The sequence below is a fragment of the Pseudophryne corroboree genome, chromosome 2 (genome assembly GCF_028390025.1).
Source record: "Pseudophryne corroboree isolate aPseCor3 chromosome 2, aPseCor3.hap2, whole genome shotgun sequence".
In the NCBI taxonomy this organism is placed as follows: Eukaryota; Metazoa; Chordata; class Amphibia; order Anura; family Myobatrachidae; genus Pseudophryne; species Pseudophryne corroboree.
In genome coordinates, this window is record NC_086445.1 from 682,828,634 (window position 1) to 682,855,490 (window position 26,857).

Genomic DNA, 26,857 nt, shown 5'->3' on the forward strand with positions numbered 1-26,857 from the left:
GAGATTGTATGCACCTCTCAAGTCCAGCTTTGTAGAGATGGTAGCTCCGCTAACTCTGTCAAAGAGCTCAGTAATCAGGGGTAAAGGATAGCGGTTCTTGATGGTAATGTCGTTCAAACCTCTGTAGTCGATGCACGGCCGCAGACCACCATCTTTCTTTTTTACAAAAAAGAAGCCTGCGCCGGCTGGAGAAGAAGAAGGTCGAATGAACCCCTTTGCTAGGTTCTCTTTAATGTATTCCTCCATAGAATGCGTCTCGGGCAGAGACAACGGATAAGTTCGGCCTCGAGGTGGAACCTTCCCTGGAACGAGATCAATCGGGCAGTCCCATTCTCTATGAGGAGGAAGGATATCAGCAGAAGCTTTACTGAACACATCCGTGAAATCTTGATATGGAGGAGGTGGAACATCAGACGACCTGGGGGAGGAAGAACAGACAGGCAACACTTTAAACAAACATGTCTCAGTACAGGAGGGACCCCATGCCAGGATTTGCGTAGTCGTCCAATCAATTGTAGGATTGTGAAGACGGAGCCATGGAAGGCCCAGGACCACAGGATGTGTGGCTCTTGGAATCACTAAAAGTGAAATAAGTTCGGAATGAAGAACTCCCACTCTCAGACGAACTGGTAGAGTCCTTAGAGCAATAACTGTATCAAAAATTTTACTGCCATCCACGGCAGTTAAGGAAAAGGAGGAAGGAAGTCTCTCGGTGGGTAGGGACCACCGTTTAACATAGGCTTCGGTAATAAAGTTCCCAGCTGCTCCGGAATCAAGGAGGGCAATGACGTTCCGATAACGTTGAGCAATTTGGAGCGACACTGGGAGATTACAATCATGAGGAGATGGAGAGGAGATCATTACTCCTAGCCGGCCCTCTCCTGGGCGAGCTAGGGTTTGAAGTTTTCCCGGACGTTTGGGACAGGCATGAATAGTGTGAGACGGGGCTGCACAATACAGACAGAGAGACTCAGAGAGACGTCTTCGGCGCTCAGCAGGAGTTAAACGGGAACGGCCAATTTGCATGGGTTCATCTTTAGTTGGTGACAGTTGGCGAGTAGGAGGAGCAGAAGATTTTGGAGCAGATGATCTTCCACGCTCAGTTGCTCTTTCTCTGAAACGTAAGTCAACTTTTGTACAAAGTGAGATTAGCTCATCTAACTTGGAGGGTAAGTCTCTGGTAGCTAACTCATCTTTAATACGCTCGGATAAACCATGCCAGAATGCAGCATATAGGGCCTCGTCGTTCCATGCCAGTTCAGATGCCAGGATCTGGAACTGTATAAGATATTGTCCTACAGTATGTGATCCCTGGCGTAAACGGAGAATCTCAGACGAAGCTGAAGTTACCCGGCCTGGCTCGTCGAAGATGCGCCTGAATGTTGACACGAATGCAGTGTAAGAAGATAGCAGGGTGTCGGACCTCTCCCATAACGGTGATGCCCAATCAAGGGCTGAGCCACTGAGAAGAGAGATAATGTAGGCAATTTTTGTACGGTCACTGGGAAAATTGCCAGGTTGTAGCTCAAACTGAATCTCACACTGGTTGAGAAATCCCCTGCAGAATCTTGGAGATCCGTCAAATTTTGCTGGCGTTGGAAGATGAAGACGTGGAGCAGAAATGGGTAAGGTGGGTGGGGTTATAGCTGGAGTCACTGTGGTTGACGCACCAGACGCGTCTGATCCACGGAGAGTTGTCTGAATCCCATCCAGCCGAGTAGAGAAATCCTGGAGACAGCGGATGATGTGGCCCTGTGCAGCCTCCTGATGTTCAAGTCGGGCTGCAAGTTCTTGCATCGGCCTGGCCGCTTGATCCTGGTCTCCGGCTGGATTCATTTGGTCAGTGCTTACTGTCACAACTGAGGGCCTGAGCTGACGGAAGGCAGCCTCAGTTGTAGGGGCTGAGATGTACCGGAACCTGGGAGGTTGTATCAGACCCCTGGACATTTAAGTAACATGAAGAGAAACCGCCCGAAGGCGTGACCACGACAACTTGAGTAAAAGTCAATGATATTTATTTATGACAAACTCCATGCATCACAGTAGCAGTAAAAAGTAACATAAAAATCAGCAGAGAAATAATAATACAGTTCCTGGGTACTACAGGGTGGCAGGGGCCACAGGGCTCTGGTGGTATGAGACAGTTCTTATTATCTGCAAGTTGGAAAGTCCTTACCAGGCTCAACTGTAGCAATGAGGAAAGCCCAGGGTCGTACCAGCTGGTGTTCCAGGGAAAGCTGGACTGCTGTAGATAAAATGCTGCTGTGGGTACTGGTTAGAACCAGACAGGTGTTGGCACGGAGTGGATACTGGCTGGAACCAGTTAAATAATAAATAAAGCTTGAGAGCGATGCAATGTAGATGAAATGTAGAATTTGAGAGCGGAGAAATAATAAATACCTGTGGAGAGTGGTAAACTGCAGAAAGGACACCGGCCCTTTAAGAGAAGCTGTACACTGCTGGAAGCTGAGCTGGAAGCAGGTGATGTTGTAGCTGGAAACAGGTGAGTCCAGAATGGATCGGAGAGTCAGGCTACACCGCAGATGGAATGCTGGTGCGGGTCTCTATAGCAGAAGTCTGGAGACAGGAGCTGGAACCTGAAAGACATTCACAGAAGAGAGACAAACTGGAACTAGGTTTGACAACCAAAGCACTGACGCCTTCCTTGCTCAGGCACAACCTATTTATACCTGCAGCAAGGAAGGCATTGGCTAGGCAATTATGCAAATTAATAATACTGACAACGGATTGGTAGGAATGATCAGCTGACAGAATCCAAGATGGCTGCGCCCATGCAGACACTTGGAGGGAAGTTTGGATTGTAATCCATGTGGTCTGGAAAACAGTAATGGCGGCGCCGGCCACCGGAGACGCCAGGCTGACAGATGCACATCCGACCACGCGGACACAGCGGAGGCCGCGGCTGACGTAATCGCCACTCTGAATGCAGAAGCTCAGGGACGGCGGCGGAGGCCGCGGGAGACGCCATGCCAGATGTATAAGGCGTTACTGTGACTGCGTCCAGAGAGACAGGAGAGGATGCGGGAATGTGCACATCAGGATAACAGATGGGATCCGGTCCTGGAGCGCTGAGCCAGCCTTAGGAGGCATCTGATAGGTAAGAAATGGCGTCCAGATACCCGGATCGTGACAGGTTCAGTCAGACAATGTAACGACAGTGGCTTACATAAACCGACAGGGCGGAACGAAGAGCAGAGCTGCAATGTCAGAGGTAACACGAATCATCCTCTGGGCAGAAAGACACGCAGTGGCGCTGTCAGCAATCTTCATTCCAGGAGTGGACAACTGAGAAGCGGACTTCCTCAGCAGACACAATCTCCATCCGGGAGAGTGGGGCCTCCACCCAGAGGTGTTCGCAGAAGTGACGAGTCTTTGGGGCGTACCTCAAATAGACATGATGGCCTCAACAAGAAGCTTTGACGGTACTGTTCCAGGTCGAGGGATCCACAAGCAGTGGACGCCCTGGTAGCTCCGTGGGTGTTGAAGTCAGTGTATGTGTTGCCTCCACTTCCACTCATCCCAAGGATTCTCAAACTAATCAAAAGAACAAGAGTTCAGGCGATCCTCATTGCCCCGGACTGGCCAAGAAGGGCTTGGTATGCAGATCTTCTAGAGTTACTGCTGGAAGTTCCGAAGCCTCTTCCTATTCGAGAGGACCTTCTACAACAGGGGCCGTTTGCTTATCAAAACTTACCACGGTTACGTTTGATGGCATGGAGGTTGAACGCCAGATCTTAGCTTTGAAGGGCATTCCGAACAAGGTTATTCCTACCCTGATACAGGCTAGGAAAGAAGTAACGTCAATACATTACCATCGCATTTGGAAAAAGTATGTGTCTTGGTGTGAATCCAAGAAGTTTCCTATGGGGGAGTTTCAACTCGGACGGTTTCTCCTCTTCCTGCAAGCAGGAGTGGATGTGGGCCTACGTCTGGGCTCCATTAAAGTCCTGATTTCGGCCTTGTCCATTTTCTTCCAGAAACAATTGACTGCCCTCCCTGAGGTTCAGACTTTCTTGAAAGGGGTTCTGCACATCCAACCTCCCTTTGTGCCTCCTACAGCACCTTGGGATCTCAACATGGTGCTGCAGTTCCTGCAATCGGATTGGTTCGAGCATTTCCTTTACAGGAGGTTGAGGTCAAGTTTCTTACTTGGAAGGCTGTCACACTTTTGGCATTGGCATCTGTTAGACGTGTGTAAGAATTGGGGGCATTGTCCTGCAAGAGCCCCTATTTGATTTTTCATGAAGATAGAGCTGAGCTCAGGACGCGTCAGCACTTTCTTCCGAAGGTTGTGTCGGCTTGTCATATCAACAAACCTAATGTGCCAGTGGCTACTGACTCCTCAATCACCTCAAAGTCCTTGGATGTTGTAAGGGCTTTGAAGATTTATCTGAAGAGAACCTCTCAACACAGAAAGTCGGATGCTCTATTTGTCCTTTATGATCCCAACAAGGTTGGGTGGCCTGCTTCTAAGCAGATGATTTCTCGTTGGATCAGGTTTACTATCCAGCATGCTTATTCTACGGCAGGATTGCCGTGTCCAAAATCAGTTAAGGCCCACTCTACTCGTAAAGTGGGTTCTTCCTGGGCGGCTGCCCGGGGTGTCTCGGCTTTACAACTTTGCAGAGTGGCTACTTGGTCAGGTTCGAACACGTTTGCTAAGTTCTACAAGTTCGATACTTTGGCCTCTGAGGACCTACAGTTTGGTCAATCTGTTCTGCAGGAGCCTCTGCGCTCTCCCTCCCGTACTGGGAGCTTTGGTACATCCCCATGGTACTAATGTGGACCGCAGCATCCTCTAGGACGTAAGAGAAAATAGGATTTTAATTACCTACCGGTAAATCCTTTTCTCGTAGTCCATAGAGGATGCTGGGAGCCCGCCCAGCGCTTCGGTCTCCTGCAGTTGTTACTTGGTTCAGTACTGCCTTGTTCCTCGTTTGCGAACTGCATTGTTACTTTGTTAAGTAATGTTTGTTCAGCCGTTGCTGACTTGATTCAAGCTGGTTAGCTTGGTTTTCTGTTGTTATGTGTGAGCTGGTGTGAATCTCACCACTATCTGTGTATTTCTTTCTCTCGAAGTATGTCCGTCTCCTCGGGCACAGTTTCTAGACTGGGTCTGGTAGGAGGGGCATAAAGGGAGGAGCCAGCCCACACTATTAAACTCTTAAAGTGTCCATGGCTCCTGGTGGACCCGTCTACACCCCATGGTACTACTGTGGACCCCAGCATCCTCTACGGACTACGAGTAAAGGATTTACCAGTAGGTAATTCATATCATATTTTTCTCTCACGTCCTAGAGGATGCTGGGGTCCACATTAGTACTATGGGGATGTACCAAAGCTCCCAGTATGAGAGGGAGAGTGCTGAGGTTCCTGCAGAACTGATTGACCAAACTGGAGGTCCTCAGAGGCCAAAGTATCGAACTTGTAGAAATTAGCAAACGTGTTCGACCCTGACCAAGTAACCACTTGGCAAAGCTGAAGAGACGAGACACCCCGGGCAGCCGCCCAGGAAGAACTCACTTTACGGGTAGAGTGGGCCTGAACAGATTTTGGAATCAGCAATACTGCCGTAAAATAAGCATGCGGACTACTAAGTCTGATCCAGCGAGAAATGGTCTGCTTAGAAGCAGGACACCCAAACTTGGGATCGTAAAGGACAAAAAGAGTGCGTCCGACTTCCTGTGACGAGCAGTTCGTTTCACATACATTTTCATTTTACATGTACAACATCCAAGGACTTTGAGGTAATCGAGGTGTCAGTATCTACTGGCACCATAATAGGTTGGTTAATATGAAAAACCGATACAACCTTTGGAATAAACTGCTGACGCGTTCTGAGCTCAGCTCTATCCTCATGGAAAATCAAGTAGGGGCTCTTGTACGACAATGCCCCCAATTCTGACACACGTCGTGGAGATGCCAATGCCAACAGTGTGACCGCCTTCCAAGTAAGAAACTTTAAGTCTACCTCCTGTACAGGTTCGAACTAATCCAATTGCAGGAAATGCAGCACCACATTAAGATCCCAAGGTGCCGTAACTTTTGAATGGCTTCCTGTAGGACAGCACTTTCTGTCAGCGAAACTGGTAAGCCTGATTTGAAGAATCTGTGAGGTGGGAGTTCATGAAACTCCAGTCTGTACCCCTGGGTAACAATATCTTGTACCCAGGGATCCAGGCATGATGACACCCAGACGTGACTGAAATCTTTTAGTCTCGCTCCCACCTGCCCTATCTACAGGCTGGGAGGTCCACCGTCATGCTGAAGATTTGGAGGAAGCAGAGCCTGGCTTCTCTTCCTGGGAACCTGTTGGTATAGGTTTTTTGGATTTTCCCCGAGCTCCTCTAAAGAAGGTGGGGGGGTTTGGATTTTTTTAATTTTGCGGTCCAAAAGGACTGCAGTGTAGGCGTAGGATAAGATTTCCAAGCCGGTGCGGAGAGAAGAAATGTTGACTTACCCGCAGTCGCCGTGGGAATCCACGCATCCAATGCGTCCCCAAATAGTGCCTGAGCTGTGAAGGGCAGGTTCTCCACACTTTTCTTGGATTCTGCATACGCAGTCCATTGGCGTAGCCAGAGTCCTCTGCGCGCCGACACTGCCATGGAAATAGCCCTTGCATTAATCAGGCCAATATCCTTCATGGCCTCCACCATGAAACCTGCAGAATCCTGTATGTGACGTAAAAACAAGTCAATGTCACTCCTATCCATAGTATCTAATTCCTCAAATAATGTACCTGACCACTTTACTATAGCTTTAGAAATCCACGCACAAGCAATAGTGGGCCTTACAGCCACGCCTGTAGCAGTGTATAGTGATTTGAGCGTAGTCTCAATCTTGCGGTCAGCCGGCTCCTTTAAAGCGGTTGAACCAGGGACAGGTAAAACCATCTTTATAGACAACCTAGACACGGAAGCGTCTACTATAGGTGGGTTTTCCCACTATTTTAGTTACTCTTCAGGGAAAGGGAAAGCAACGAGAATTCTTTTAGGGATCTGGAATTTTTTCTCTAGGTTTTCACAGGATTTTTCAAACAAGGAGTTTAACTCCTTAGAAGCAGGGAAGGTAAGTGAGGATTTCTTATTTACTGTAAAATAAGATTCCTCTTCTTGCTCAGGTACCTTCTCAGAAATATGCAAAACATCCCTAATTGCTTCAATCATTAATTGCACCCCCTTAGCGAGGGATGCATCTCCCTCCTGCATATCTCTATCACCGTCCTCTGTATCAGTCGGTATCAGTGTCAGCTTGCATTATCTGGGCAAGCGTACGTTTTTGCTGGTACGGAGGTGGGTTTTTAGACAAGTAGTGGGTGCTGAATACGTCAAGCCCTCCACAGATTTTCTCAAAAACTGCGTCTCCCTTTCAGTATGCGACATCCTAGTTGAAATCTGGGATATCATTCCTCTTAAAGTATCCACCCATGGGGGTTCGGATTTAGAAGGTTGAGAAAGTATATTGCAGTCCTGAGTACATGGAATAGACTCCTTAGGAGAAGATAAACACTCAGCAGCACAGGACACAGAGTCCTTAGATATGGTAATGTGGGATATACACACTTACACAGGAAAATGTCAGACACCGTTTCCCCCAGAGTACCTTCAGAGAAACATAAGGAGTCAGCTACATAGCGCCCCTGTAGGCAGTTATTATGATAAAAGCCCGGCGCTGACTAACTAACCTTAATAGGATAATTAGTATTATTATCACACTCCCCCCCATCTATAACACCCTGGTACCGCAGAGGTATAGCTGGAGATATGTGAAGGGTAGCGCTCCCTGTCAGCGTCTTGTTCCTATGATCTGCAGGGAGAAAATGGCGCTGGTGAGTGCTGGATCCGCTCTGAGAGGAAGTCCCGCCCCCTGTAATGGCGCGTGGCTTCCCAAACTTTTTATTTATACTGTCCTGAGGATTTGTTACTGGCCTGCGGGATTAGCCCCTGTTAACTATGTGACCAGTTTATAGTGTAATGCGCTGGTTCAGGTGCCCCTCAAGCGCTGCATGTATATGCTGCTGAGCCTTCCGGGAGCGCAGCCTTGTCAGCACTGCGCTCCATCCCTTGTACAGCCATACCCGCCGGGGACCCGCTAACCAGGAAGCCGGCGCTGTACTCACCACTCTTCTTTCTTCTGGCTCTGTTAGGGGGTGGCGGCCATGCTGCGGGAGTGAGCGGTCGCCTCGTGGGCTTGTGATCAGCACCCTCAGGAGATCAGTGTCCTGTCAGCGGAGTAGAGAACCATTAACTCTTCAGGAAGATGGTTCCTACTCCCCCCTAAGTCCCATGAAGCAGGGAGGCTGTTGCCAGCAGCCTTTCTGTAAAACAAACTCTAAATTTGAATAAAAAAATGAAACTAAGAAAACTCCTAGGAGGTCCCCTAGCTGTGACCGGCTTCTCTGGGCACATTTTCTAAACTGAGTCTGGTAGGAGGAGCATAGAGGGAGGAGCCAGCCTATACTATTAAACTCTTAAAGTGCCAGTGGCTGCTAGTGGACCCGTCTATACACCACGGTACAAAATTGGACCCCAGTATCCTCTAGGACGTAAGAGAAAACTTATTAGGCCCATTTTCAGCCCACCAAAGCCAGGTCTATGTTGCAATCACTTGGGTTGTGCTGCTAGTAAATGCTAAAGATGAACTTTTATATTTTTGCAATTATTTTTTTATGACCACTGTTTCTGGAAGCATAGTTAGTTGTGTTTAATTGTGCTGTGTGGGCAAGAACTAGTGTAAACCATTTATTATATGTATAAATTTGCAATTGTCCGCATTCATCTTTTCACTCTGTAGGCTGGCTGCAGAAAACAATTCTGCACTTACTTGCTGGGGGGAATATCTGTGGAAAACATCTCCTGGTCTGTGTCCATCAGCAGCTCTGCCTTCATTCCACGCGTGCATAGCACCTGCTTACAGAACCTGCAGCATAATAGAGATACATGCTTCTCCTTAAAGATGGACGACGTGAAGGACATTATGCTGCATGGGTGACAAAAGCCAAGAACTTAATTAACATTTATATTGCTGGCGGTCAGAGGTGAAATAGTGAATGGAAATAAAAGCAGCTGATTGCACAGTTTATGGATAATGAAATGACTTTCTTTTTACCTGTTATCAGTTTATTCCACAAGTGCTTATGGGGTATATGCAATTGCGGTCGAATTCCCGAAATTGGCGAAAAACTGGACTTTTTCGCCAAAAAAAAAAAACGTCAATGCAATTCAGTACTTTCCGTCAAAAAAACGGACTTTCAAAATTCGACTTTTTGAAATTCGACTTTTGTCAAATTCGACTTTTCTGCAATGATACAAGTGCTGCAATTCGACCAAAGTATATTCAATTGAAGTTTGGAAATTCGACAACAGTGCTTTTAGACAGTAAATTCGTCATTTTCAATCCGCCACACTTCTGTGGGTGAAACTAATAAAAAAAAATTAAAACATGTTTTTTTTGGTGTTTTTTTTATTGGTAATAGCATATCTATTTATATTAGAAGGGATTAGGTACTTGGTTTGTCTTTTTTGGAGGCACAAGTATTTTTTATATATTTTTAAAAATAATATTTTTTATTTTTTATAGATGGAATGGTAAAATCCCGGTAAAAAATGGCGTGGGGTCCCCCCTCCAAAGCATAACCAGCCTCGGGATCTTCGAGCCGGTCCTGGTTCTAAAAATCCGGGGGGGGGGGAAATGACAGGGGATCCCCCGTATTTTTAAAACCAGCACCGGGCTCTGCGCCTGGTGCTTGTGCAAAAAATACGGGGGACAAAAAGAGTACGGGTCCCCCGTATTTTATACACCAGCATCGGGCTCCACTAGCTGGACAGATAATGCCACAGCCGGGGGTCACTTTTATACAGTGCCCTGCGGCCGTGGCATTAAATATCCAACTAGTCACCCCTGGCCGGGGTACCCTGGGGGAGTGGGGACCCCTTCAATCAAGGGCCCCCCCAGCCACACAAGGGCCAGGGGTGAAGCCCGAGGCTGTCCCCCCCATCCAAGGGCTGTGGATGGGAGGCTGATAGCCTTGAGAAAATGTAAAGAATATTGTTTTTTCCTGTAGTACTACAAGTCCCAGCAAGCCTCCCCCGCAAGCTGGTACTTGGAGAACCACAAGTACCAGCATGCGGAGGAAAACCGGGCCCGCTGGTACCTGTAGTACTACTGGAAAAAAATACTCAAATAAAAACAGGAGACACACACCTTGAGAGTAAGACTTTATTGCACACCTGCCGACACACACATACTTACCTATGTTGACCCGCCGACTGCCACGTCTCCTGATCCGACGATCCGGGGTACCTGTGAATCAAATTATACTCACCTCAATCCAGTGTCCAGATATAAATCCACGTACTTGGCAAAAAAACAAACCGCATTTACCCGAACCACGGACTGAAAGGGGTCCCATGTTTACACATCAGACCCCTTTCCCCGAATGCCGGGACACCACGTGACTGCTGTCACAGAGGTCCCTTCAGCCAATCAGCGAGCGCAACGTCCTGGCACTCTGCTGATTGGCTGGACGTCTGAGCTGTCAGACAGCGCCTCGCAAAGCCTCTCCATTATACTCAATGGTGGGAACTTTGCGTCAGCGGTGAGGTAACCCGCGGTCAGCGGCTGACCGCGGGTAACCCCACCGCTGACGGCAAAGTTCCCACCATTGAAAGTAATGGAGGGAGCTGTGCGATGCGCTGTCTGAGGTCACACGCGCACAGCCAATCAGGTGAGCGCCACGGAAGTAGCGCTTCCTGATTGGCTGAAGGGACCTCAGTGACAGGAGTCACGTGGGGTCCCGGCACATTCGGGGAAAGGGGTCCCATGTGTCAACATGGGACCCCTTTCAGTCCGGCATGGTCGGGTATGCGTTTTCTTTTTTTACCAAGTACGTGGATTATCTCCCGGACACTGGATGAGGTGAGTCTAATTTTTTTCACAGGTACCCCGGATCGTCGGAGACTGTGGCAGTCGGCGGGTCAACATAGGTAAGTATGTGTGTGTCGGCAGTTGTGTAATAAAGTTTTACTATCAAGGTGTGAGTCTCCTGTTTTTATTTGGATATTTTTTTCCCAGTAGAACTACAGGTACCAGCGGGCCCGTTTTTCTCCCGCATGCTGGTACTTGTGGTTCTCCAAGTACCAGCTTGCGGGGGAGGCTTGCTGGGACTTGTAGTACTACAGGAAAAAACAATATTCTTTACATTTTCTAAAGGTTATCAGCCTCCCATCCGCAGCCCTTGGATGGGGGGGGGGGGGGGGGGAGACAGCCTCGGGCTTCACCCCTGGCCCTTGGGTGGCTGGGGGGGGGACCCCTTGATTGAAGGGGTCCCCACTCCCCCAGGGTACCCCGGCCAGGGGTGACTAGTTGGATATTTAATGCCACGGCCGCAGGGCACTGTATAAAAGTGACCCCCGGCTGTGGCATTATCTGTCCAGCTAGTGGAGCCCGATGCTGGTGTATAAAATACGGGGGACCCCTACTCTTTTTGTCCCCCGTATTTTTTGCACCAGCACCAGGCGCAGAGCCCGGTGCTGGTTTTAAAAATACGGGGGATCCCTGTCAATTTTTCCCCCGGATTTTTAGAACCAGGACCAGCTCGAAGAGCCCGAGGCTGGTTATGCTTTGGAGGGGGGACCCCACGACATTTTTTTTCGGGTTTTTCCCGTTTTTAAAAAACCGGATCAAAATCCGTCAAATCGCCCGTTTTTCGGCCGCGGGACTGTCAAATCCGTTTTTTATTGCATATGGTCAATTTCGGCACCCACTTGCCGAAATTAGCCTGTCGAATTGTGTCGAGTTGAAAAACGGCCGATAATTTGCCGCTAATTGCATATACCCCTATATCTTTTATCTCTTATCTCACTGTCACTTGACATTCACTTATCTAATCTGCATGGAATGTCAATATTGAAAGTCAGAAGACAACCTAGTCATAATAATAACAAACATGTCTTCTGTCACTGTCATTCAGAAGAGGACAACAAAAGGGAATGGGACGCAGTGCAACGATATTTCTCTTCTATGCATTCATCCGTATAGCGTGCGCACAGAATCAGAGTTGTGTTGAGGCGCACAGGAGATGCACGGTCTCGGATATGTTTTGAAAATGTATTGGGCATTCCAGGGCTGTGACAGGGAGGTCGCTTACTGGATGCATGGAGATGATCTGTCTTATGGGAGTGTCGCTAAAAGCGGTTACGTACAGAAACGAGCAACTGCTCACACAGGAGGCCATACTCAGATGGAGAAACTTTATTTGCCATAGGGCTGGTGCAGGTTGTGATGGTGCAAAAAATTGTATCAGCAACTACAGACGCTGACAGTGGGCATCTTAGTCCTTGCACATTCAGACGCATGGATGTATACCAGGGAAGGGATTTGTAGTGAAAATTGCATGAAGTTGCAAATATTCGACTGGCAAAAGACACAGGCACACATAGCCGTAAGCAGGAGTACGTGAGCGGTGCTGCCACACAGAGTCCTGTGGGCTGCACTGCCGCTCACCCATAGCCCATGCATCCGGCTAGGAGGGTGTCTGGAATGGCGACCTGCAGCCAGAGTCCTTACTGTAGTGCCACCGGAGCATCCATTGAACATTTCAGATCTGCACCCCGCAGCTCTTACAGCCTATCCAGACAATGTTCTGGGCAGTGCTGCATTTTCTGGATGTAATAATTAAAAAAAAATACTGACTCCCCCAATCCGCTGTTTCTTAGGAACAACAGTAACAGGTAAATAATAAGGACTGGTTTATGACCTGCTTAATATACTAGCCACGGGGAATGTTGGCATCTGTACAGCATACTAGCCACAAACCCACTTACTAAAGTATTTCACATTTCATTCTCCCATGCGTTTTCTCTATCTTGCTCAACTGAAAGAATGATGCAGTCTGACAGCATTTGTGAATGACCACTTACAACCCTTTATATCAGGGACGTGCGGTCAAAACTCTGGCACAAATGTTAGTATGACAGGAAAGGCTCTGCCTCACCCCACCGCACGTCACTGCTTTATATGACACTAAATAACTAAAATCTTTTATATATAATTACATATTTGCATACTTTACAGGACCTTTTTCTGAGAAATGGAAATAAACACTATTCAAAGCATGTATTTATCCATTGCCCTCAAACTCCACTGCAACATGGTGTACTTTGGACTTAATACATTTCCCACAAACGTTGTGCCACTGTCGCATACCTCCCAACATTTATTAGGTGGAATTCAGGACCCTCGTGCGTTCCCGAAAAAGGGGCATTACCTTGGCTAGACAAGAATGGCCCCAGGCTTGGGGGGTGGCCTTGCATTACGTCTCCCATACTCGTCATCTTGGGGGGGTGTACCCAGCAGTCCCCAAGCAGCTGGGGAGCCCCCTGGCATCTATTTAGAGATCACACACTGCTTTGCAGAGCAGCAGTGATCAAAGGTTCCCAACCTTCCTCCATGCCCGCGGGACACTGCAGCACGCAGGTGGGACAGTGTCAGAACAGTGGGACTGCCCCGCTGGAATAGGGACGGTTGGGAGGTATGACTTACGGAACATTTGTAAGTTTTAACATATCAAATTTTGTTAAAACTCAACATTAGTAAGATTTTTTTTTTTTTTAAAGATGGATGTAGTATCAAGAGTGCCTAACTAAACTTATTTTGTAGGTACATTTTTTTTTTTTTACAGCTATTTACGGGGCATTTTTACTCATTTTCATGAAATGCCCCTTCTTAATACTGCAGGCAAACTCAACATTGCTGCAATGTGAAGCAACAAAAAAATGTTTTCCAGAAAGTGTATGTAAAGGTCTGATAACCTACTGTATATTACTTGAAGTACAATCAGCCTAAAAACACATTTAATAAGGCTTGACTCACTTGGTAAATGTTTAAAAATGACTCACTTGTACAAGGCCAAGTGAGTCTGTGAACAGCACTTATTATAGAAAAACAATGAGAATAAAATATATAATACTGTGCAATTAGTCAACAAATATAAACAATTAAAACTGCCCCTGTGACTATCTAAACTACAACAAATACTTGCATACTATACAAATTGTTGAACTCACTTACATACAGTAATCATAAACATTGAACATAGGGCCTAATTCAGCATGGGCCTTTACACTAGCATGTGGGGGGATGCCCAGCACAGGGCAAGTCAACCCCACATGCCGGGTCCTGCCCCCTTCCCCCGCTATAATGCTTCACCCAGCAGCAAATCGCTCGCAAGATAAGGGTAGCCCCCTGCGAAGGCAGATGGCCACCTGCCATCTTTTGGCTCAATGCGGCTGCGTGTGATGTCACACAGCTGCAGTGGCCTGCCCTGCAAAGGGCCAGACACGCCTACGTTGTCCGGACAGCGCCCCCGCAACGCTGCCCCTAAACTCTGACGTGACACCCCCTCCCGCCCCGTGAACACATTAGCATCTGTATGGCTTCTGCGCGTGCACACAAGTACAAACAATGTAAATGTATTATTGTATGATTAAACAATCATCAAATATTACTATTGCTGAGATATTCCACTATTGTATGTAAAGAAAAGTATTAAGAGGCAAGTATTAAGAGGCAACCTATATAAAAGCACTTGAAACAAGTAATAGTAATAATAACCCAAGTGGCAATAAAGGTTATTGCTATAGGAAATGAGGTAAAGCTGTATTCTCAGCTATATTGTGAAATGTATTCAAATACCTAATCATTTTCAATCTAAGGAGTCAAATCAACTAAGGCAAATTGCGGGAGATGCATGTGATAATGCCATTGTGATGCCTTTGCCCCTAAATTACATATTTTAGTTTGGAGTCTCATAGGGGTACGTAATAAAAAAAATGCAATTTAGGGTAAGTACAGCTGATATGCACCCTAATTGGTATCACACACACTTGCCTAAGGGTGGGTACACACCAGAACAATTGCGATCGTGAGACGATTTCCCTTCAACTTCCCGGGAGCTCCTGGGCAGGCCCTGGCCCACAATATGGCAAAACCGGTGCATTTGTGTCAAACGATTCCGACCCGACTCCAATCGGATGCATGTTGGTACACAGAACACCAGGCGACCATCTTGCTGACTGGCCTGAAATTTAAATAATGGGGAGGACTAGCTGAGGGGGTATAAATAGCAGTAGCCATTTTAGGTCTTTGCACTTCTGCTTTGTGACTAGTGAGGTTTGGTTTATACCTGCTGAACGCTGTACATAGCTATTGTGCTCTCCTTTGTTTTACCTGGCATTACAAAGTGTGCATTTCCTGAGTAGTGATGGATCCTTCACAGCTTCAACTTCTCCTGTCCTATGCTGTGCTGAGACGTGAGAGGGCCCAGAGTAGGAGGGTGAGGTCGTGCTGGACAAAGCAGTGGTTGCTGAGGAGGAAGACTTGTTCTCACATGCCACTGCTCATGGATATTAGAGAGAACAATCCTAACGACTACCGCAACTTCCTGCGAATGGATGACGCCACCTTCCAGGAATTGCTGCGTCTGGTGACTCCCTACATTGAGAGGCAAGATACGAAGTACCGCATGGCTATCCCTGCTGAGGACAGGCTGGTGGCGACCCTTAGGTTTCTGGCTACAGGAAGGTTTCTGGCTGACCTGAAGTTTGGATCCCTCATCTCCCCGCAAGCTTTGGGCCTCATCATCCCGGACACCTGCTAAGCTATCGTGAAGGTGCTGCAGTACCAGTATTGCAAGGTAAGGAAAAATACACCACACACTTGCTGTAAATACAAAAACTGTTTTATTAAAACTACTGAATCTGTGTTTTTTTTGTTGTTGTTTTTTTTGGTAGTTTACCACACTAGGTTTTTCTTTTTATTTATAAGCAACAGAAACTGTACAAACATATATAAAACTTTGTTAAAATTTTGTATCATCCAGTTTTACCATTCGCAATAGGTATAGAGCGGTATGATAGACGGTGTTTCTGGCGCACATATGCAAAGGTTCATGCACATGTGGTGCAAAGTGCAAATGCAATGGTCCCGGCCCCATTGATCTGCACAATGCAGCACGTGTGCATGGGCCTTCTATTATCTGCGCCAGAAACAGCGTATATCATACCCCTCCATAACTATGTGGATGATAAAACTGGGGAACACTTTATTAAATGTCTTTGAACATAGGAGACTCCTGATCATCCTCCAGTAAGGAAGTATACAGGTGCCTGTAGCTGGGTGGGGGAGTAGGCTGTGAGGAGGATGCTGGAGAAGCAGGTTGCAAGGAGGATGATGGACAGGGTGCTGGCGGATATGAGGAAGGGACTGTTAAGCGGGTTGGTGGAGCAAGGTATGAGGAGGGGGTGGTAAAGAGGGCGTTGAAGCAAGGGGTGAGGATGTCCTCGGGCAGGAGCATGATGGAGTTGGCTCCACTGTCATCGCAAGTACTGCCTCGGTGTGCGTAAGGCCCACTAGTTGTGCGTGCGACATAAGCCGCCCTTTCTGCATTGGAATAAGTTTACTTGCTATTCGCTCGAACTCCAGCTGTTGTTTTGCATCCATCTGGCGGAGCCCATCGGCCAGATAGGTGCCGAATTTATCCTGGCGGTCGGGTGGCGTCCTCAATGCCAGCTCAGCACGTGACAGCAAATTTTCTTCTGCTGCTTGTTTTCCCTTGCGCCACTGTTTCTTTTAGGGGGGTTGTGGCGGGGTTGGGGTTTTGGCAGGTGGGCTAGCCGGGCCAGGAGTGGCCGCTATCAAAGATAGGGCTGGGGTCCCAGGTGTCTCTTGCTCTGGCTCTGCACTGTGAGTCAAAAAACAGAAACATTTATTAATAACTTTTTTTTTCTCTAGTTCCCTACTAGCGTGGAAGAGTGGAAAGTCATCGCTGAGGAATTTGAAGAGCGTTGGAATTTCCCAAATTGTGGAGGAGCCATTGATGGCAAACATGTCTGCATAACCCAGTCCATCAACAGTGGTTCATACTACTATAACTATAAAGAGTGCTTCAGTATCGTTCTGATGGCAGCGGTTAATGCAAACTGCGAGTTCATCTTTCTGGATGTCAGCAGGAATGGGTGGGCACTTTCAAAAATACACCGTTCTACGAGAGACTCACCTCCAACACCCTTCACTTGCCGAACAAAGGTATGGGCTAAATTTTGTGTTCGTGGCGGATGAGGCATTCGCCCTGCATGAGCACATCGTTAAACCATATCCGCAAAGGGGCCTTAGCAAAGAGAAGCGGGTCTTTAACTACTGGCTATTCAGGGCATGCCGTATTGTGGAGAGTAGATATAACACATTTTTGGAAGGTATACCATCCTAGGGGCTAAAATAAAATGGTGAACAAACAATATGGTGTAGTCACTTATTCAAAAGACTTCAGTGTTGTTCCATCTGTTGATAATTCGCTTGATTTCAAAGATGCAGTGCATGCAAATAAAGAAAAAATATATATAGTGTAATACAGTTTTGAGTGAACAAAAAATTTCTTCATGAATTACAAATGATGTAACTCTATTAGTGATGATAAATCCAATATTTAAACAAGGCGTACCCCACTCACTATGTGAATGAAGCAGACTAAGCACATCAAGGTATCTTTAATCAATGAAGCATGGCGTACCCAACTCCCAATATCACAAATGGTTTGAAGCTCATCAAGGTATCTTTCTTGTGGAATTTGGACCTTATCTTTCGACCCAAGTTGCTTCGATCCACGTGTACCCAAAACAAACAAATTCTCCAATGTGTAGTAGAGCTTCCAAAACCATGTGGGATGTACAATAACTATACAATAACGTACTTTTAAGATTCATGTTTTAATTATATTAAGAAGAATAAGCGTACCCCACTCACACAAATGGGGTGCTTTCTATACACATCAAGGTATCTTTAGTAATCTTGTATGCAGAAGTATGGAATGCGTACCCTACTCAGAATTAGGCGAGATTTGCAAAGCCCATCAAGGTTTCTTTCATTTTCAATTTCCTCTCCAAAGAAAAAAATGCTGGATGTTTCTTAAAACCATAAAAATTTATTGTACAAAACCCCAATCGGTAGGGGAAAGTTCCAATGAAACAAAGAATACAGTAAAATACCAATAAAAAGGAAAAAAACAAAATCACAAAGTTAAAAACCATGAACCATCCATGCTGAAACTCTGGAGGTATTTCTCCCCAAAAAAACAACATCTTCAAGAGATTACCTTATCCAGAGTTCAGCTGCGTATCATGGATGGATAAAAAAAAGGCTGGCTATCCCCACTCCTGTTTGTCAGTCAATGCATTTCGGTCTAAATGACCTTTTTGAAAAATCAGTGGGCATACACACGCATTGATGAACAGTATGGGCATAGGACCTCATTGGTGGCCAGGAGTACACATACCAAAGGATGAAATCGGATGGGTATCCCAAATCAGAGGACAGAGTGTGTGTCTGCACTGCTGGTACACCGCACGATGCTGAAGATGGCGGCGGGTGGGTGTTTACCAGAAATGCCACTCAAATGACGCAGGTCGCACGACGGTCGTACGATGCAAACATACACGATCAGCAAACGATCGGCACCCAATCGGAGGTCGGATTGACAAATCTTGACTGCAGCAGGTCTAGATCTCCAATTCAACATACGAGTGGCGGGTACGCGCATCAGATAGGAATAGTCTGCAAAACAGGTACGATTCACCACTTTTTCTATAAGATTGCGTCAAAATCGGGGCTTTTTACACAATGTCGTCCTGGTGTGTACCCATACTAAGACAGCTGACTTGATCTGCAAAATACATTGCATATTTAGTGGAGGGAAGGAATGGTAATTTTACCAGTTACATTACATATAATAGCGATTTATACTCACCAATAATTCAATATCCACACTCCATGGCAGCCATTACTCTGGGTTAGTAACCCATTCACCTAGCTCAGACAGGCTTGATTTTCCAAGAACCACCCACCTGGTGTATATAGCCCAGCACCTCCTCTTCCCCTTGCTTTTTTCAGTCTCTCCCAGTTCATGAGAAAAAACATAATTAAGGGAGGCTATAGGCTATCATAGAGTCAAACAAATAACTAAAATTATCAGTGAGTATAATTCGATATTTTCTTCGTCATTTATCAATGTCAGCCATTACCCTGGGAGGTACCGAAGCAGAAAGCAGGGAGGGCTAATAACCAGTCAAGACTTCAAGGCATATTTATATATACTTGACTTCCAAGGGGGCTTCAGTCATATTTAGGCATAGTAACTCCATAACATACAGTATGTATAGAAAACCAAGCTGGTGCTGCACAGATTGTCAGAAACGTGGGGTTTTGTGTATCCAAGGTTGGGTTTTTGACTCTTGTTATAAATCTAATTTGTGGACAGAATCTTACAAAACCCTCTTCTGCTAGCCTCTTGTCTAGAAATATGTTTAGAGAAGATATCAGTATTTTTATTGTTGATACCGTGTGACCGTTCCTAAAGCCATTGTGCAGCACCTGTTAGATTTTTTGACGTTTCTTTTTCATAACATTGAGTTTAGAGCCTGACCAGTAAACATTTTTTATACTAAACTTATGAGGGGGGTGGGGATATTTTTCTTTCTTATATGAGGAGATGAATAACTTGATCAAACAGTCCTTTTTTGTTTCAACTATTTCTTCTGAATTTCTATACTCCAGCTAGGTGAACAAGCCCTACCAGATGAAATGTGCGTCCCCCATTGAGCACTGCAGGTCCTTGTGCACATGACCCAGTCCTAAAAACACTGGGAGTGTGATACCTATTATACTTTTTACATTTTTATGTGTATCAAAATGTTTATTATCTATATATGATTATAACCACCAAGCACATTTCGTGTATACCTTTAACACCCACAACTTACCTCACTCTACCATTCTGAGGGACTCTCATTGTACAGTGCCCACCTGATCATCCTCGGTTGGCTCAAACGCTAACAGGCTTGTGGGGGTAATTCAGAGTTGATCGCAGCAGCAAATTTGTTAGCAGTTGGTCAAAACCATGGGGGTAATTCTGAGTTGATCGCAGCAGCAAATTTGTTAGCAGTTGGGCAAAACCATGTGCACTGCAGGGGGGACAGATATAACATGTTCAGAGAGAGTTAGATTTGGGTGGGGTGTATTCAAACTGAAATCTAAATTGCAGTGTAAAAATAAAGCAGCCAGTATTTACCCTGCACAGAAACAAAATAACCCATCCAAATCTAACTCTCTCTGCAAATGTTATATCTGCCCCCCCTGCAGTGCACATGGTTTTGTCCAATTGCTAACAAACTTGCTGCTGCGATCAACTCAGAATTAGCCCCCATGTGCACTGCAGGGGGGGGGGGGGGGGGGCGCAGACATAACGTGCAGAGAGAGTTAGATTTGGGTGGGGTGTGCTCAATCTGAAATCTAAATTGTAGTGTAAAAATAAAGCAGCCAATATTTACCCTACACAGAAACAATATAACCCACCCAAATCTAACTCTCTCTGCAAATGTTATATCTGCCACACCTGCAGTGCACATGGTTTTGCCCAAGTGCTAACAAATTTGCTGCTGCAATCAACTCTGAATTAGGCCCTGTGTGTGTGAGCTGCAGCACAAAAGCAGATCCTTCCTCAATCTATATTCAGTCATCTTAGAATGTAAGCTCTCACGAGTAGGGCCCTCTTCCCTCATGTGCTTATCCTTTTCTTACTTTAATAATCCTCAACTGCCCAAATCACGCAGTTTTTTGGCCACCTGGAACTTATCTCTGTCATTTACTGGTGTAGTTATGCTTAGTTACCCTGTACTTGTCCTAAATTGTCTTCAACTGTAAGTCACTGTTTTCCTGTTTTGATTATGTGCACATGTACTCTGTAATTGGGCGCTGCGGAACCCTTGTGGCGCCATATAAATAAAGGATAATAATAATAATAATAATAATAATAATAATAATAATCTTTGGCTTACTCCTCATAATCTCATCTTCTTGTTCACTGTCCATTGTGAAGCACAGGAAGACAGTAACAGTGGGGGTTAACAATGTGAGACTTACCACTTTGCTAATTGGAAGCAGGGATATTGTTTTATATCTATAACAGGAGGTGACACCACATAACTCATGATCCTGTCATAGGATTGGAGAAATTCTGATCAAGTCTGTTTTGTCCTATTTCCCCCAATTTTCATGAGACCAGTACATCACTTGAAGTAAAGCCAGACCGATATTTGTTTCCTTATACAAGTCATGAGGATTACCACAACATTTGTGAATGTCCCTGGCAAGATTGTCAAACTGAATGGGAGTCAAGTAAATCAGAAGAAGTTTGCCTAAGACAGTAATGCATGTACATTGGCTGGTTGACTGGCACCTCGGAGTATGCGTCCTTCAAACCCATCGGGGGTGAGGGCAAGAAATCTTTATGTCTACTAGAATTTACTGCGGAATTTCCATGCAAATATTTTCTTAATTTCAATTTATTTTTTCCTGGAATCCTCCTTGAGTTTCCTTAATAGGAACAGACAAAAATGTAAATTCCTCCTTCTTTGTGTCAGAGGTACAGGTTTTACTGCCTCTAAATTGATTGGTTTTCTCTAAAGAAGATTTGTACTGCTGTAGTTGCAATGTGTGACATCACAACTCTGTCCACCCTGGGTACTTCCTTGAATTCTATCTGGTACCCACTTAGCTGTGAGCAATGTTGTAGTCATTGCAGCTTTGGGTTGGATCTCTCATTGGTCTGTCGAAAGACTATTTTATCATCCCTTAGGAATATCTTCTATCTATTGTATTGACGATTTGACCTATAATTCTTGGCCTCACTAACTTTCGTTTGGGAGACAGTACTGGATGCCTGATCTGCTTCTCTTGTGGTAGTCTGGTAGACCTACCTCCCGTCATTTTCTATATTACGGAGTCAAGTTTACTCTTCAAAAAGTAATGAATCCTCACATGCTGGTTTTTTTTATTTTGAAGAGCACATCTGCAGACCAAGGAAGCAACCACAATGTTCTTACTACCAAATTCTTAAATATTGTTTTGAAATTCTGTCCTCTAATTTGCTGTACATACTGTAGATGATCTTCACAGCCTTAAGCACTGGATAGCTGAGACACGCACCTTATATAAGAAAGTTTCATCCTTCTAACTATAGTGTCATTAGATGAGGCTCCATTTATTCAAACTCTGACCATCTGAAATCACCAACAGATAGTCACTGATGAAATCCTAAGTATTCACCAAGCTGCAAATTCACTGTAGATTGGTAGCATAAACAGAGCAATTGGTGGAACAAACCCTGATGCAGAGTACTTGGAAAATACCTAAAGATATAGAGCAAACAATCACAGATTGGAATAGCAGATTTACTTCAGGTATCCCACACATTCATTATCCTTACTAATCTAACATAGAACATATTAAAGCATCCCATAATAAGTACTTACCCCATTTGGGTGCAGACCGGCTGTTATGAAGGAAGGCTGTTTCAGGTAATGCTACAGCTCCTTTTTCCCAGTGAATGGTGACATCCAAGTCTGTCCACGTCACTGGCATGCAGCTATGGATTGTACTCGGCTAACCACCGACTGACTTTTGCCTGGCTGCCTGGTTTGTCAGTCCTCGGGGGAGCTTGACTCCTCACTGGGTTGCTTTTCATCCTTCCGTCAAACACGGATAATGATATACCCAAGGTGCCACCCCTGCCACTGACTACAGCTCCATGAGTTGCATCGCTGGGCATACAATATGAGGTAAGTCCTGTGGATCAAAAAACAACAAAAATCCCTACACTAGTCTTTCCAAGGAGACAGAAAAAAAGACAAGTGTGGAGATTAGGAGCTGGACTATATAAACCAGGTGAGTGGTCCCTTCCTCTCTAAACATAGGAGAATGTGATATTTTCCCAGAGCAGCCATGGAGGAACGAAGAAGAAATATAAATAAATTAGTAGTTACATTTTTTTGTTTATATGCGTAACTCATTTTACAACAGAATGGACACAGGAACTGAGGGGACTTGTATATTTATTGAAACCTGATCTCCAAATTGTTTTTACAATATGATTATTATTATTATTATTATTAATATACACACTTTTAAGACCCTAAACATCTGATTGACACACAAACAAAAATCTAAATGTTAACCAAACTATAATTCAAATTAATTTTGACATGTGACAAGTTACTCAAACCTGGTTAACTGTGAAGATATTTAATCTGGTGATGATGGCCATTTAAAATATGTTTATAATTTTTTTTGGGAAATTAGCCATTTTTGCATCTACTTCAACAACTTCCGTATATGTTCAATGTTTACAGATGCGGGAAAGTGATCCAAGATAAATATAATCGTTATGCTAGACTTACTGCTGATAACACTATTTCTTCTAAGGATCCACAGAATAACATTGGGATATGAGGTAGCGACAGCGTATTGGCACCAAACGATCAAAGCTTTCGGCTTCACAGCATGCAACGGGTCCGTCCTTATATCCCCGCCTCCTCGCTCAGGCAAATCAGTTGATTTTCCAAAGCTCAAGGCAGGAGCATCATAGAGAGACCTAATCAGGCGAGAAGAAGACACATACACACCCTTCCATACAAGAAGGAAGAGGTTAGTGAGTGAAAGGATACTCAAATCAGGTGCGTCAGGGTGGGATCCCTGTGGACTTAGGAGAAATAGCGTTATCAACGGTAAGTCTACCATAACGATTATTTCTCAGGTAGGGTACACAGGTTATCCACAGAATAACATTGGGATGTCCCAAAGCAATTTAGTGGTGGGGACGCTCCTGATTGGATAGGAGAATCGTTCGCCCGAATTTAGCGTCCTGAGAGGCAAAGGTATCAAAGGCATAATGACTAATGAATGTGTTAATGGAAGACCATGTGGATGCCTTACATATCTGTTCTGCTGAAGCACCACATTGTGCTGCCCATGATGGACCTACCTTATGAGTAGAGTGAGCAGAGACATTAGCCTGAAATGGGAAATCAGCTTGAGAATATGCTTCTGAAATCATCATTCGAAGCCACCTCTCCAGTGTCTGCTTATCAGCAGGCCATCCTCTCTTGTGAAATCCGTAGAGAACGAAGAGAATGCCTGTTTTTCTGATGACACTGATACAATCCACGTAGATACTTAAGGCACGGACTTCGTCCAACGATGCATCTCCCGCAGAAAGGTCCGGCCCTTGGAAGGCCAGGACTACAATTTATTTGTTAAGGTGGAATTTAGACACCACCTTAGGAAGATACCCAGATCTGGTTCTGAGAACCGCTGTATCTGGATAAAAAAATCAGAAAAGGAGGGCGACATAACAAAGCCCCTAAACCTGAAACTCTTCTAGCTGAAACAATAGCCAGTAGAAAGAGAACTTTAGCTGTCGACCATTTAAGATCCACTCGTTTTAGTGGTTCAAATGGGGCAACCTGAAGGGCCTTTAGGGCTAAACTTATGTCCCCAGGCACTGTAGGAGGAACAAAATTAGGTTGAATGTGAATCATTCCCTGGAAAAAAGTGCGCACATCCTGTAGGTTAACAATTTTCTTTTGGAACCATACAGTCAATGCTGCCACTTATATTCTCGAAGAAGCCACAATTAGACCTTTGTCCATACCTGCCTGAAGAAATGCTAGGACTCTGGAAACTCTGAAAAACCTAGGATTAAATTTTTGGGTCACTGCACCATTGAATATAGGCATGTCAAATTCAGTGATAAATGTGAGCTGAGGAAGGTTTCCTTGCTCTGAGCATTGTTTGAATTACCTGTTGTGAGAATCCTCTTGTTTTCAGGATGGAGGTCTCAAGAGCCTTGCCGTCAAAGACAGTCTATCCAGGTGCTTCTGATAGCAAGGACCCTGATACAGTAGATCTGGACGTTGAGGGAGTAGGAATGGAACATCCATCGACAGCCTCTGCAGATCTGTGTACCAATGTCTTCTGGACCAAGCCGGAGCTATTAGTATCACGGTGCCCTTTCCTTGTTTTACCTTTCGCATTACCCTGGGTAACAGAGTGATAGGTGGAAACACATAGGCCAGACGAAAGTCCCATCTCACTTACAGGGCATCCACAAAGATCACTTTGGGATTCTTTGTTCTTGACCCGTATGCGGAAACTTTGTTGTTCTGACGGGACGCCATGAGATCTATCTCCGGTAACCCTCATTTGTTTACCAGAATTTGGAAGACCTCTAAGTGTAAAGCCCATTCGTTTGCATGAATGGCGTGTCGACTGAGAAAATCCACGTTTATGACTCCCAGAATGGACCAAGCTGGATGATGAAGTTCTGCCCACTTTAACGCGTGACTTACCTCCTTCATTGCATTCTGGCTGCGAGTTCCTCCCTGATGGTTTAGGTACGCTACTGCCGTTGCATTGTCCGAGCGGATTTTGACTGATTTCCGTGAAGGACGTCCTTTGCCTGAATAAGTGCAATATATATGGCCCAAAGTTCCAATATATTTATTGGCAGACAACTCTCTTCCTTGGTCCACTGCCCCTGGAAGCAACTCCTTCCTGACACCGCTCCTAAGCACTGATGACTGGCATCCGTTGTCAGAATTTCCCAATCTGATATCCAAAAGGGTCTCCCCTTGTCCAGATGGGATATCTGTAGCCACCAGGCTACTGACCTCCTTACTTCCAAACGAAGGACCATAGTCTGTGTTTTTATTGTCTGATGAAAACCATTCCATTTTTAAAAGGATTAGACATTGCAGAGGCCTCGAATGAAACTGAGCATACTCCACCATGTCGAATGTCGACACCATCAACCCAATCACACGCATTGCGGCGTGAATGGATAACCTTTGACTGTGTAGCAGCTCCTGAATCCTTTACTGAATTTTGGATTTTTTGTTCAGAGGTAGAATTACTCTCTGAAGACTGAATCCAGTACAGCCCCCAAATGAGTCATCCTTTGTGACGGAACCAGGGACGATTTTGCCCAATTTATGAGCCAACCGTGTCTCTGTAAACAAGCTATTGTCTGTTGCAGATGACACTCTAGCAATTCCTGAGTGCCAGGATTAATAAATCGTCAAGGTATGGAAAAATCCTTATCCCCTGCTGACAGATAAGATGCCATTACCACCATAATTTTGGTGAACACTCTGGGAGTTGTGGCCAGTCCAAATGGTCGGGCCTGAAACTGAAAATGATGCTGGAGGATAGCAAAACTGAGATAGTGCTGATGGGACAGTGCTATAGGAACATGAAGGTAAGCATCCTGGATATCCAGGAATACCATAAAATCCTCCGGCTCCATGGCCAAAATAATGGGACGTAACATCTCCATATGAAACCGAGGCACCCAAATGTACTTGTTCAGCACTTTGAGATTGAGTATGGGCTGGAATGACCCATTTGGCTTCTGGACTAGAAACAGGTTGGAATAAAAACCTTGTCCTCGTTGCGCAGGAGGAACTGGAATTATCACTCCTGACAATAGCAACTTCTGAACTGCCTCTTGCAAAGCCCTGTCCTTCGTTTCCACTGAAGATGGGCTGGGACAAAAAAACCTTTGAGGAGGGTGTTTCTTGAAAGCAAACGCATAACCGTGAGATACCGCTTCTTGAACCTAGGCATCTGTAGTAGGTTGCTGCCAGATCTGTGCAAACTGAAGAAGTCGGCCTCCCACCCTGGGGTCCCCCAGATGGAGGCCCGCCCCATCAGGTTATCTTCTGATTTGGAAGCCGGTTCTCTGGTAGCCCAATGCTTTTTGGTTTTACCAGATTTGTCAGATTGAGACTGTTTGCTATAACCCTTTCCTTTTGCTTTTCCTTGAGTCTGAAAGGGCCGAAAAGCTAGAAATCTAGGCTTGGATTTGTGTGTGGAAGGAAACTTCACTTTCTTGGAATCTGCTTCTGACTCCAAAATACTGTTGAATTCTTTACCAAAAAAAGAATATCTC

The 26,857-nt window shown here is 45.4% G+C and overlaps 1 protein-coding gene across 1 annotated transcript in view; it reads right to left on the minus strand.

Annotated features, from left to right (window-relative positions):
* Positions 1–26,857, minus strand: part of FAM72A (family with sequence similarity 72 member A) — a 128,803-nt gene that overhangs the window by 57,430 nt on the left and 44,516 nt on the right. Inside the window, exon 2 of the mRNA XM_063955163.1 lies at positions 8,845–9,000. Within this exon, the coding sequence (XP_063811233.1) occupies positions 8,845–8,996 (152 nt within the window). The 5' untranslated portion in view covers positions 8,997–9,000. The remainder of the gene's footprint in view (positions 1–8,844; positions 9,001–26,857) is intronic.